At 57.8% G+C, this 12,605-nt stretch overlaps 1 protein-coding gene across 1 annotated transcript in view; it reads left to right on the top strand.

Moving 5' to 3' along the window:
• CNGB1 (cyclic nucleotide gated channel subunit beta 1) overlaps positions 1-12,605 on the top strand; it is a gene marked incomplete at both ends in the record, with an annotated part of 46,242 nt that overhangs the window by 16,708 nt on the left and 16,929 nt on the right. Inside the window, 10 exons of the mRNA XM_079759719.1 lie at positions 277-364; positions 902-929; positions 4,688-4,850; positions 5,775-5,882; positions 7,114-7,271; positions 8,723-8,878; positions 9,997-10,205; positions 10,409-10,459; positions 10,695-10,781; positions 11,802-11,866. Coding sequence (XP_079615845.1) covers positions 277-364; positions 902-929; positions 4,688-4,850; positions 5,775-5,882; positions 7,114-7,271; positions 8,723-8,878; positions 9,997-10,205; positions 10,409-10,459; positions 10,695-10,781; positions 11,802-11,866 — 1,113 coding nt within the window. The remainder of the gene's footprint in view (positions 1-276; positions 365-901; positions 930-4,687; positions 4,851-5,774; positions 5,883-7,113; positions 7,272-8,722; positions 8,879-9,996; positions 10,206-10,408; positions 10,460-10,694; positions 10,782-11,801; positions 11,867-12,605) is intronic.

Raw genomic sequence — 12,605 nt, 5'->3', positions numbered from 1 at the left:
CCCATGGTTCCTGCATCATCCTGGAGGTTCAGCTCACAGGCCACCTCCTCCTGGAAGCCCTCCTTCCTAGGCCGAACTGTGGCCGTGGCCTTCACGGCCCCGTGTCCCAGCACATGTCTCAGACTGGGGGGGTCGTTAGCAGGACACGCGCCCGCCGCCTCCCTGTGTGGGAGTCTCACGAGGGGAGGGCCTGTTCAAGGGCATCTCGGTGCCCCAGCTCCCGGCACAGAGCTGGCCCTCAGCCCTGACCCCAGCCCTCTTCCCTCGGGGTCACAGTGTCCTGCTGGATAGCTGTCTGGTGGCCGAGGCCGGCGAGGACCCGGGCGGAGTAGACAGGACGGTCACCCAGAGGGCCTCCTGCCAGGTATGGTGCAGACCGGGCCTGGCCCCGGCTGCCCTGGGGTGTGGGCTGGCCTCGGTGGAAGGGGCTGGGACCTTGACTCCCTCGTTTGGGGGGGGTTCCAACGTGTGAGATGCCCGCCAGACAGAGGGAGCAGGGTGGTGGGAAGGGCCAGATGGTGTGAGGAGGGGCCTTCGGTGGAGTGGGTGGGGAGCTGCTGGACCTGCACTTCCGTCCTCACGTGGCTGTGTGACCCTGGACCAGTCACCAGCCCACGCTGGGCCTCAGTGGCCACCTCTGTGAAATGGGGCCAGCCCCCTCGCCCTGCAGGCTGTGCGCAGTTGTGCGCCGTGAAGTGAGGTGCCTGTGGGGAGGACTGTGGTGGCTGCTCTAGTGCCTGTGTCCCCACAGGCACAGGTCGGGGTGGCGCCTGGGGCTCCTGTATGCACTGCCCCTACGAGGTGGAGGCCACCTCCCCGGATGCCCCAGGGGATGGGCTGGACAGGGCTAGGGTGGGGGCGTGGCTTGCTGGTTGCAGCTTCTGTTTCCCCTGTTTTGCAGGAGGAAGCCGCAGCCACCAGCTCAGGAGGTAGGTGGGGGTGGGGGTGGAAGGTTGCAGAGAATGTGCAGGGCCACCCCACCTCCTCTCCCTCCGTCTCCACCATCCCTGTCCCCCTCCACCTGCCCCATCCTCAGGCAAACCACCCTCTGGGCCTGGGACCACATTATCAAAGCGGGTGATGGAGTTCAAGGGCCCGGGGGATTGCCCTGAGGCCCAGGACTCCAGCAGCCGGGGGGGGGGGGGGGGGGGGGGGGAAGCCTGCTCCCAGCCAGCCGCCCCCCTCCCACCACCCAGCCCTCTGGGCTGCCACCCAGCAGGAGTTTGACTCAAACGTGTAACATATTACAGTGAAAATTAGGACCAGAGCTTGCTAAAGCCATGTCCTAACTCCACACCCCTTCTGAGCTTTTTTTAAAAAAATTTTTTATTGATTTCAGAGAGGAAGGGAGAGATAGTAACATCCATGATGAGAATTATTGATCAGCTGCCTCCTGCACGCCCCTCACTGGGGATCGGGCCCGCAACCTGGGCATGTGCCCTGACCAGGAATCAAACCGTGACCTCCTGGTTCATAGGTTGATGCTCAACCACTGAGCTGTGCTTGCCGGGCTGATTCTGACTTTTTCGAGTCTGAGGTGGGAAATGCTACCGGGAGTTGGTTAACAGAGTGCAAGGCCTTAGGGGCTGCAGGCTGTCCCTAGGAGCTGTGGGGAGAGCCAGCCACAATACGTGGTGATGCATTTGACATCAAGTTCCAGGGACCAGGGTGATGTTCCAGATTTTGGGAGCAGCTGCTGCAGGTGCAGCCGGGTGCCGGGCTGGTCAGTGTCGGTGCTAATGGGGAGACCCCACTCCCCCGCCTCCCCCAACTCTGTGCTCCTCATTGCAGTCCCCAGGGTCCCGCCTCTGCCTGAGTCCCCCTGGCCCCAGCACCATGGCTACCCCAGGCAGGGACATGGAGCTGAATGGCCGGGTCCAGGACCAGCCGCCTGGCCAGGTGGCCCCCAGGCTTGCCCCCCTAAACCCGGCGGAGCACCTCCCCAATGTGCCCAGCTACTGCCCCCCAATCACCCGCATTCCCGTCCTCATCTCCCGGAGGACGACCTTGTCCAACTCCAGCTTCGCCAAGGAGACCAGGAGCTCCGTCCGTCGCCTAGGTAGCGTGATCCTGCCCACCCAGCATGCTCGCGCCCGTGCTGTGTGCTTCTGCATGGCCGGGGCTGTTTCCCAGTGTGGGTGCCGTGGTCAGCATGTGGGCCACTAGTTGGGCTTGTGGAAAACCACCCCTCCCTCTGCTGATCACTGCCTTCCTCATGCTTTGTGGTGGCTTGCGGGGTATTCATCTCCTTCTCCCTGTGCCTAAAATCCCACCATTAGCAAGTCATTTCTTTGGGTTAAACATTGCTTTCTCCAGATCATCATCCTTTGTACAAATAGTCACTCACACCCTAGTGTAAACAAGCCACTCAGATCTCCAGGCCCAGAGACTTGGGGCAGGGAACTGGGTGGGGGAAGAGAGTAAGTGGCGGAATGGAGCAGGAGAGGAATGTGGAGTCTGTTGCAGACAGAATCTTCTGACCTTGAGAGTTTGCCGGGAGCTGGGATTTCTGAGGACCGTGGGTATCTGCCCGGCAAATTCCATGTCAGGAAAGGAGAGGCCTCAGGTGCTGGCAGGCAGAGCGGGAGGCGCGGCCTCCCCGGGGGCCAGGGCAGAGGGCAGGCCCGCCTGGATCTGTTCGGCTGTGACGAGGTGCCCTCCGTGGCCTGCAGGCTTGCTACTTGCTGTCTGGTGACCAAGTGCTCAGGGACATACTGACCCCTCTGGGCTGACCCCTGCCATTTTCTCCCTTAACTCAAGCCAGACCCGCCCACTTTCCCTCTCGATTTGTGTGTGTGGCTGGCACGGGGCAAGCTGCCCGTGAGATCAGTACGCAGGGAGCACCGCACGTTTCCTGAAGGAGATCCACTGCGGTCCTTCTCCCCCGCTCCTCACGCGGGGTGGGCAGAGCGGGGGGAGGGGGCACGCAGTCATCCTCACGACGAGGGGTGTCACCCAGCTTCCGTCTTCTGGGCAAGCCCTAAATCCACTCACTCCGAAGGGTCCCCCGACTTCCACCCTGGATCACTCCTGGGTTTTTACTCCGGTCTGTGCCAACTCTGCTTTTCCTTTCAAACGATGTGCCTTTTTATTTAAGGAAGTGTATTTATTTATTTATTTTTAAATACATTTTTATTGATTTCAGAGAGGAGGGGAGAGGGAGAGAGGGAAACACCCATGATGAGAGAAAAATCATGGATCGGCTGCCTCCTGCACGCCCCCTACTGGGCATCGGGCCTGCAGCCCCGGCATGTGCCCTGACCGGGAATGGAACGGTGACCTCCTGGTTCATAGGTCGACGCTCAACCACGGGGCCACGCTGGTCGGGCTTACTGAAGTGTATCTAAACAGGAAACGTGCCATTACTATAAAAATGAAAACCTTTTTTGACACGCCTTGCCATAATAGAAGGCACAAGTAGAAAGAACCACGAAGACACTGAAAACAAGGTGATGTTGGCAGTTTTTAGTGGCACAGGGTGGCCAGCGGGGGCTCGGACGGAGACCTGCTCTCCCGGGCACAGAGGGGAGGAGAGTGGGGCCACACACAGCCCGAGACGTCCTCTCTGGACCCAGAGAGCGCTGAGCGAGAGGAATGTCCTCATTCTGTGCTGCCCTTTGCCTGCTCTGTGCCATCTAGTCGTCTCGTGTCCTCCCTGGTCCTGGGGAGCCCCACACCTTGGGAAATACTCCCAGTGACACATTAGGACAATGGACACCTGGCCCCGCAGTCCCTGGGGTGGGACCACAGGCAGGCTCCCAGGGAGGACCAGTCTCAGGATGTGGGACTTGGCACCAGGCCTCTCAGAGGTCAGGAAGGGGTTGCATTGATGAATTTGGGGGGCTCCTGGCATGTAGAAAAGCAAGGAAATACCGCCCGGCCAGTGTGGCTCAGTGGTTGAGTGTCGAACCTGTGACCCAGCAGGTCACGGTTTGATTCCCAGTTGGGGCCCATGCCCGGTTATGGGCTCGATCCCCCGTGTGGGGCGTGCAGGAGTCAGCTGATCCATGATTCTCTCTCATCATTGATGTTTCTGTCTCTCTCTCCCTCTCCCTTCCTCTCTGAATTCAATAAAAATATATTTAAAAACAAACTAAGAAACACCCAAAGGGGTCCCCCAACAGCAGTAACGCTCACTACAAAGACAGGCTGCTACCCTCTCCATGGAAGCCTTCAAGAGAGCCAGGCTAGTGCCTTCTCCTCCCACCCCCAGGCCTGGGAAGGCATCATCCCCCCTTCCGTGGGATGGGGAAACTGAGGCCCAGAGGAGGGAAGCAGCTGAGCCAGGCTGTGCTAGGCCAGGCGCTAGGACTGCCCGCCCCCCCTCCCCCAGGCTCCCCATGCCTTCTCTGTGGCTGTACCCCCACTCCCTGCCACCCTGGGTCCTTGATGTGTCCCAGGCCCAGGGAATGCAGGTGGGGCTTTGGAGACCTGGACTCCAGGCCGTGTCCTGGAGCTCCTGTGGCTTCCGTGGCATCACGGCTGCCTCTGTGGGTCCTGGGCTGGTGGCCGGGGCCGCGTGGCCCTTGGAGGCCTCTGGGCTCTGTGTCTTGTGTTTTGTGCGTCCTGCGTGGAGCTCCGTGTGGGCCCTCTGGGAGGTGGCTGCCAGTGGCTGCTCCAAGCCTGCGTCTGTGTCCTCCCTCCCTCTCCCTCTCTCTCTCTGTGTCCCCTCCTTCCTCTCCCCAAGTGCCTGCCACAAAAGAGCACCCGGAAGTGCAGGTGGAAGACACTGATGCTGACGGCCAGCCCCCCATCACGGAGGACAAGCCACCCTCACCCGAGCGGCTGCCACCTTCTCCTGCCAAGTCCGACACCCTCACAGTCCCGGGATCGGCCGCGGGGACCCACAGGTCACCTTTCATGCTTCTCATGGGCTTTCCGCAGCACTGTGCCACCTGCCCATTCGGCAGATGAGGAGACTGAGGCCAGAGAGGGGAAGCAGCTGGCCCGAGGTCACTCGGCGAGTTGGGGTTCGAACCGGGACTGTGCCCTCCCTTGCTGGTTCTCCTAATTCTCTGCAAAGAGCTCTCCAGGGAAGCCCTGTCCCTACTACCCTCAAATGCACGTCAGAAGGGGGTAGAATGTGACAAGCCTGAATTCTAACTCCTCTTTTTAAAAATAATTTTTTTAAAAAACTATGTTTTTATTGATTTCAGAGAGAGGAAGGGAGGGGGAGAGAGAAAGAGAAACATCAATGATGAGAGAGAATCATTGATCGGCTGCCTCCTGCATGCCCCACACTGGGGATGGAGCCCACAACCTGGGCATGTGCCCTGACCGGGAATTGAACTGTGACCTCCTGGTTCATGGGTCGATGCTCAGCCCCTGAGCCACGCTGGCCGGACGAGGGCAGTGACTTTAGACTGGGACGGGAAGGGAGAAGGATGTTTAGGCCGGGCCCGGCTGAGAGATCAGTATCTCATTGCGTCGGGTGGATTTAGTTCCATTTTATAGAAGGGGAAACCGAGGCGGCTCAGAGAGTTTAAGCCACTGCCAAGGTCACACACTGGGAGGAGGCAGGGCTGGGTGCGAACTCAGGTTTGCCTGAGGCCAAGGCAATGCTGTGATGTTTATGCTCGGCCATTGAACGGGTGTGGAGACTGAGGTCAGAGAGCAGCTGGGAACCTCCCCTCCCCCTTTCTGTGTCCCTGCGGGGAAGTGAGGACCCTTGGGCAGCAGTATCTCCTGCCCCATCCCCACCCAGGATTTGGCTCTGGGTGATGTGCGAGGGGCCTGCCCTCGCTGAAGGCCCCTCCCATATTGTGTCTTTGCAGGAAGAGGCTGCCCTCCCAGGACGATGAAGCGGAAGAGATCCAGGAGCTGCCACCCGCCGAGACCCCCGTGGTCGCCTGGTCCGACCCCCCCACCCCGCAGGGCACCGAGTGAGTGGGGGCCACCCCTGGGGCCTTGGAGAGTCAGAAGGCTGGGTGGGGATGGGTGGGCAAGAGGAGGTGAGTGGGGCGGGGATGGGGGGGACCATGGATGCTTTAAAATGTCTTTTTGATTGATTTTTAGCGAGAGAGAGGAAAGGAAAGGGAGAGAGACATCCATGAGAGAGAAACATCATTGATTGGCTACCTCCTGTACGCCCCACACGGGGGATCAAGCCCACAACCTGGGCAAGTGCCCTGGCTGGGAATTGAACCGTGACCTCTTGGTTTATGGGTTGACGCTCAACCACTGAGCCATGCCGGCCGGACACCATGGATGGTTGTAGAACCCTCTACCACAAGGCAGCCTCTGCCAGTGACTTCCAAGAAGTGAGACAAGGCTGGGTCTCCAGATCTGAAAACGCCGGTGTTACAGTCCACTCAGCGAGGGGGCACAGTGAGGCCACTCAGAGGACAGCTGACTTACATGTCTGCGTCCAGCCACCCAGGGCCCTCGCCACATGCTGAGTGGAATGTCAGGCAGACTCTTGCTCGTTTGTTCGTTCATTCATTCATTCAGTCTCTTTCTCTTGCTGTGAGTTCATAAATTCCTGAAAGTTAAAAAGATATATAGTATATCTGGACTGTCCCGTCTCCCCCCCCCCGCCCCCCCAGCTATTTCTGAAGCCTAAATAACTAGCTTCCCTGAGCTGTGCTCACCCCTGAGCTGTGCTGTGCTCACCCCTAAGTCACAGTGGAATCAAAGTTTTTTCAGAACTGCCCATCTGACTTAGAGCCTGCACGGTTCATTTTCTTTTCTTTTTAAAAAAATGTATTTTTATTGATCGTAGAGAGGAAGCAAGAGGGAGAGAGAGAAATAGAAACATCAATGACAAGAGAGAATCATTGGTCGGCTGCCTCCTGCACACCCCACACTGGGGATCGAGCCCACAACCCAGGCATGTGCCCTGACCAGGATGTGAACCATGACCTCCTGGTTCTTAGGTCGATGCTCAACCACCGGGCCACGTTGGCCTGGCTGCGCAGTGCATTTTCTGAAAGCTGGGCCCTGGGCGTTCGTTACTCCCAGGCGGGCTTCCTGCCAGGAGATAACAAAGTGGGCTTGATATTTCTGATGTCCAAGGGATTCACCTCCTTCTGGCTAGGTGGGGTCAGGTCTTGCCCCGGGGCACAGGGGTCCTTTCCCACTCGGCCAGCTCAGCTTCGCATGGTGTTTCCATAGCGACCAGGACCGGGCGTCCTCCACCGCCAGCCAGAACAGCGCCATCATCAACGAGCGGCTGCAGGAGCTGGTGAAGCTCTTCAAGGAGCGGACGGAGAAGGTGAAGGAGAAGCTCATTGACCCGGATGTCACCTCCGATGAGGAGAGCCCCAAGCCCTGTGAGTCCAGAGCTGGGATGGTCCACCCAGGAGGGTTGGGGAGGGACCCCAAAAGCCCTGTTGACTCATGGTGAGGGTGGTCCCCCAAATGATTGGGGTGTTTGAGAGAAGCCACATCCCCACTGTGTGGATCTTGGGGTCCTGTATGTACAGGTTTAGCTATATACCCAGGGGAGGGAAGAAGGTCAAAGTTCGGACCAAGGATCTAGTTGTACTTGGCTCCACTGTCCAACAGGGCAAGTACCCTCATGGACTCTCCTTTTATTATTATTAAATATATTTTTATTGCCAAAACCGGTTTGGCTCAATGGATAGAATGTCGGCCTGCGGACTGAAGGGTCCCAGGTTCGATTCCGGTCAAGGGCATGTACCTTGGTTGCGGGCACATCCCCAGTGGGGGGTATGCAGGAGGCAGCTGATCGATGTTTCTAACTCTCTATCCCTCTCTCTTCCTCTCTTTAAAAAATCAATAAAATATATTTTAAAAAATAAATATATTTTTATTGATTTCAGAGAGGAAGGGAGAGGGAGAGAGAGAAACATCAATGATGAGAGAATCATTGATCGGCTGCCTCCTGCACGCCCTCTACAGGGGATCAAGCCTGCAACCCGGGCATGTGCCCTGACTGGGAATCGAATCGTGACCTCCTGGTTCAGAGGTCAATGCTCAACTACTGAGCCACACCTGGCCAGGCGACCCTTCTGTCTTTATCCACTGGCATCAGGTGGTCCACCCTGGTCTCACACTCAGATGATGTCCATAACTCACCATGGAGCCAGACAGTCTTGTTCACATGCCTCACTTGCAATGCTCTCATGGGGCTACCTGAATGTCTTCTGCTTTCCATGTGCCAGGAGGAAATATGGAACATGCTCTGTTGCTGGGGGGCGGGGGAGGGGTTTCTAGGTCTTTCCAAAGGAGGACCGTGCCTTAGAACTCACGGTGCCAGCAATGAACTGGCAGAGCCTTTGCAATCCTACGGCTAGGAACATAGCCATATTGAACCTGTAAGAGCCAATCTCTAGGTCACCCACCTCGCCATCCACTGGCTGTGATCCCATTCAGTGTCATGTTTTAAAGACAAAGGAGCTGAGATTCCTGCTCTGAGGAACCTAGAGCAATGTTGCCCTGGTTTCTGACCCTGGGGGGTGGAAGTCCTCGGTCCGAGGAGCTCCCGGCCCTGCAGGGGGAACCAAAGGGATCCAAACAGATGCACAAACTGACACTCACCTGACACATCAACTTGCCCAGAAACGCCTCCTTGGGGCCGTTTCAGATTGGTGGCTGGGGAGCGAGTCTGGACAGGGGCCCAGGTCGCTGTGAGGAGGGAGCTTAGGGTTTTACTCCAGGAGAGCACCCTGGCGTCTGCCCACAGAGCTGGGAGCCTTCTCCCTGCATCCTCTGCCTGAGCCTCAGGGCTGGGTCAGGGGTCACCAGCGTCATCCCACAGCTCCGGCCAAGCAAGCCCCGGAGCCGGCCACGGGCATGACGCCCGCCGGGGAGGCGCAGGCGGAGGAGGAGCACTACTGCGACATGCTCTGCTGCAAGTTCAAGCGCCGGCCCTGGCGGAAGTACGAGTTCCCCCGGAGCATCGACCCGCTGACCAGTGAGTCCTGGCTGGGCCGTGGGCATGGCCGCCATGTGACACGAGAGGCCGGGAGAGCGGGACGGGAATGGAGGGGCTGAGCCAGAGGTGGGCTGGGAGGCCGTGGACATCCGAGGCTGGTGACCCCAAAACAAGCAAACATATCCATGGAATGGGAAGACCAGGTCACAGCCATCTGAAGGGAACAAAGGCACAGAGAAGGTCACCGCCAACACACACAGCAGATGCTGGCGCCTGGGCCCCTGACTGCTGGCCAGGCCTCTCTGCTAGGCTCTCGCTGGCTCCTTCCTGGAGGTGCTGCTCTGAGCAGAAAGGGAAGAAGTTCTTCCCACATCTGAAGCGAATCCCCTCTTTTAGCCCATTTGATATTCCTCAGGAGTAACAGTCCTTCATGTGTGCGCAGCTCTTTATAGTTTACAATCTCCCTGTGTTTCTTATATGACCTCCCCTTGTGACTTCTCTGAGAAGGGCAGGGCAGGTGCCACAGAGGGACTGTCCCAAGGTCACACAAGCAGTCATTTGGGAGACACTGGTGTCCATGGGGCCTCTAAAATGACCGGGTGATCTATGGTATACATCCATCCACCCATCCATCCATCATCCATCCATCCATCCATCTGTACATCCACCCACCCATCCATCCACCCATCCATCCATCCATCCATCCATCCATCATCCATCCATCCATCATCCATCCATCCACCCATCCATCCATCCATCCACCCATCCATCCATCATCCATCCATCATCCATCCATCCACCCACCCATCCACCCATCCAACCATCCATCTATCCATCCATCCACTCGTCCATCCGTCCATCCATCATCCATCCACCTACCCGTCCATCTATCCATCCATCCATCCATCTATCCATCCATCCATCCATCCATCCATCCATCCATCCATCCGTGTATCCAGCTGTCCATCTTCTGTGCATTACTTACTACTATGTATTTACTAAGGCAGGAACTAGATTTTACCCCCTCCAAGTTATAGGAGTGTCACACTTACATAGTGCTTATAGGAAAGTGCAGACAGACAAGTGGAACATAGAGAGCCCCACCTGATCGCACCGGCTGAGGCTCTGGCCCGCCCCGGCCCCTCCCGCCCTCGCAGACCTGATGTACATCCTGTGGCTGTTCTTCGTGGTGCTGGCCTGGAACTGGAACTGCTGGCTGATCCCTGTGCGCTGGGCCTTCCCCTACCAGACGCCGGGCAACCTCCACTTCTGGCTGCTGATGGATTACCTGTGCGACCTCATCTACTTCCTGGACATCACCGTGTTCCAGATGCGCCTGCAGTTTGTCAGGGGAGGGGACATCATTGTGAGTCACCGGCAGGCGGAGCGGGTGGCTGGGGGCTCCTTCCCCTCCTGGAAACCTGGAGGCTCTCCCCTGAGCTCAGCTGCTCCATTCTGGCTCCTCCTTGTCCAGGGGCTACAACTCTGATAGGAAGGTGGGGGGCGGGGGTCATTAGGGACTCCCATCGCAGCTCCCCATTTCACGGTCATTATTCCATTTCCTTCCAGACAGACAAAAAGGAGATGCGCAATAACTACCTGAAGTCTCCCCGCTTTAAGGTGTGTGCCAGGGATGAAGGTGGTACCTCAGGGAGCCCTGGGTGCTCCGGGGCAGGTGTGACGTGGTTCCCCAGGCTGGCACAGGCTGTGCAGGCAGCAGCCTGTGGGTGGGAGGCCTTCTGCTCTACGCTTAGGCCCTCCTGGGCCTCCTGAGCTCACCTGTCCGCTGAGGGTAGAGGCCCCATCCCTGCCCGGGGTTTCCTGTGCACACACTGTGCTGCCGCTGGGATTGCAGATGGACCTGCTCTGCCTGCTGCCCTTGGACTTGCTCTACCTGAAGTTCGGCGTGAACCCCCTCCTGCGGCTGCCCCGCTGTCTGAAGGTAGGCCAGGTGGCTTCCCAGCCAAGGCCCTCCTCTGCACCGGGAGTGGGAGGAGCGGGCAGGGTGTCCCCCTCGGAGAGGCAGGGCGAGTCCGATCCGGGTTCGAGCCCTGGCTCTGTCACTTCCTGCCTATGTGCTTTGGGTGAATGCTGAGTGCCCGTCTCCTCTCTGTAAAAGGAGAGTGTTGATGCACATGTAAAACATGTACTAAGGTAACATGTATACAGCTATATAGACAGATGCACACACATATATACAGTATAGCTGACGTTGAACAGCACGGGTTTGAACTGCGTGGGCCCACTTATGTAGATTTTTAAAAAATGAATACATATATTACTATAAATGTATTTCCTCTTCCTTATGACTTTCTTAATAATATTTTCTGCTCCCCAGCCTCCTTTATTGTAGAAAGACAGTTTGTAATACATACAACGTACAAAACGTGTAAATCAACTGATTATGTTATTGGCAAGGCTTCCGGTCAAAGTAGGCTGTTAGTAGTTAAGTTCATGGGGAGCCCAAACTTGTACACGGACTTTCGACGGCACAGGGGTCCGCACCCCAACCCCCATGCTCTTCACTGTACGGAGCGATGGTCAAAGGTGCTCAGCACAGAGCGCGGCTGTTATTATTACTTTCATTGTAAGTGAGGGGTTAGGGACACGGTTCGCTAAGAGATTGTTTTCTTTCTAAGCTAACACTGACAAGTGTCCTTACCTGGGACACAGGTGCCCTCCGAGGTTCATGATCAGAGTGAGAAGGTCTAGGCGGCCCCTGAGATTAAACTGTCAGCACAGGATGGTGTGTCATTTCCAAAGGCAGGGTGCCATGGTTCCCATCGGATTAGCAACTGGAGTTTCTGGCCCTGACCCTCCGAGGACTCAGGGCCTGTGATTTCGAATGTCCCCTCTCCAGCCCCCTCCCGAGTCCTGGCACCCGAGGGAGCTGGGCTACGGGGTGAGGGCGGGGTGTCACCCACAGACCTCGGGCTGCCCTGATGCCTTGTTCTCCCTCTAGTACATGGCCTTCTTCGAGTTCAACAACCGCCTGGAATCCATCCTCAGCAAAGCCTACGTTTACAGGTGAGACACACACACACACACACACACAGGCGCGCACACACACACACACACAGACACACACCCTCTGCCCACGCTTCCCCTGGCCTGCAGGCCTCTGCACGGCCGGAAGCTGGGCCCCTTCCTGGCCCTCCTCGGAGGGATGTTTGTGTTTTAGAGAAACAGGGGTGTCCCGTTTCCCGCGATGGTGAGAAGGGTACACCTAGGTCGGCACACGTGGCTCACCCGTGTTTCCAGGGAGCGAAGCCTCATTTTGGTCTCAGCTCAGGGAACTGACCCCTGTGCCCCAGTCGTTCAAATCCAGGGGGACCCGGAGCAAGGACACAGTCGGCCATCGGGTGGATGACCAAGGATGGCCAGCCAGGGCAGGCTCGGGGTCAGGGTCCTCTCCCCTCTCTCGTGGACTGGCACTTCTGCACACACCTGTCCCTCCTCTGCCCCTGCCCACGACGCACTGCCCAGGACTGTCTGCACAGGTCGCTCTGGGCCCAACCAGCCCTGGTCATGACAGCACCGTTCCGAGCCACCACTCCCAGCACGCAGTCTCAAAAGAGCGTCCGGTTGGCTCAGTTCATTGGCTGCTGTGCTGTCCCTATTGGCCAGTGACCACCCCCCAAGCAGTTGGGCAAGGCCATGCAGCTCGCAGGGACGTCTGTGGAGTGGGTGCCGGGAGAGATGTCGGCTTGGTCCCTGCGTGCCTGCCCCTGGTGAGATGTCACGGCCACCCTTCCCGCGGCATGTT

Source organism: Cnephaeus nilssonii, assembly GCF_951640355.1.
Source record: "Cnephaeus nilssonii genome assembly, chromosome: 20".
Taxonomy (NCBI): Eukaryota; Metazoa; Chordata; class Mammalia; order Chiroptera; family Vespertilionidae; genus Cnephaeus; species Cnephaeus nilssonii.
Note: the sequence above shows the minus strand (reverse complement) of the source record. Positions and strands in the feature narration are given on the sequence as shown.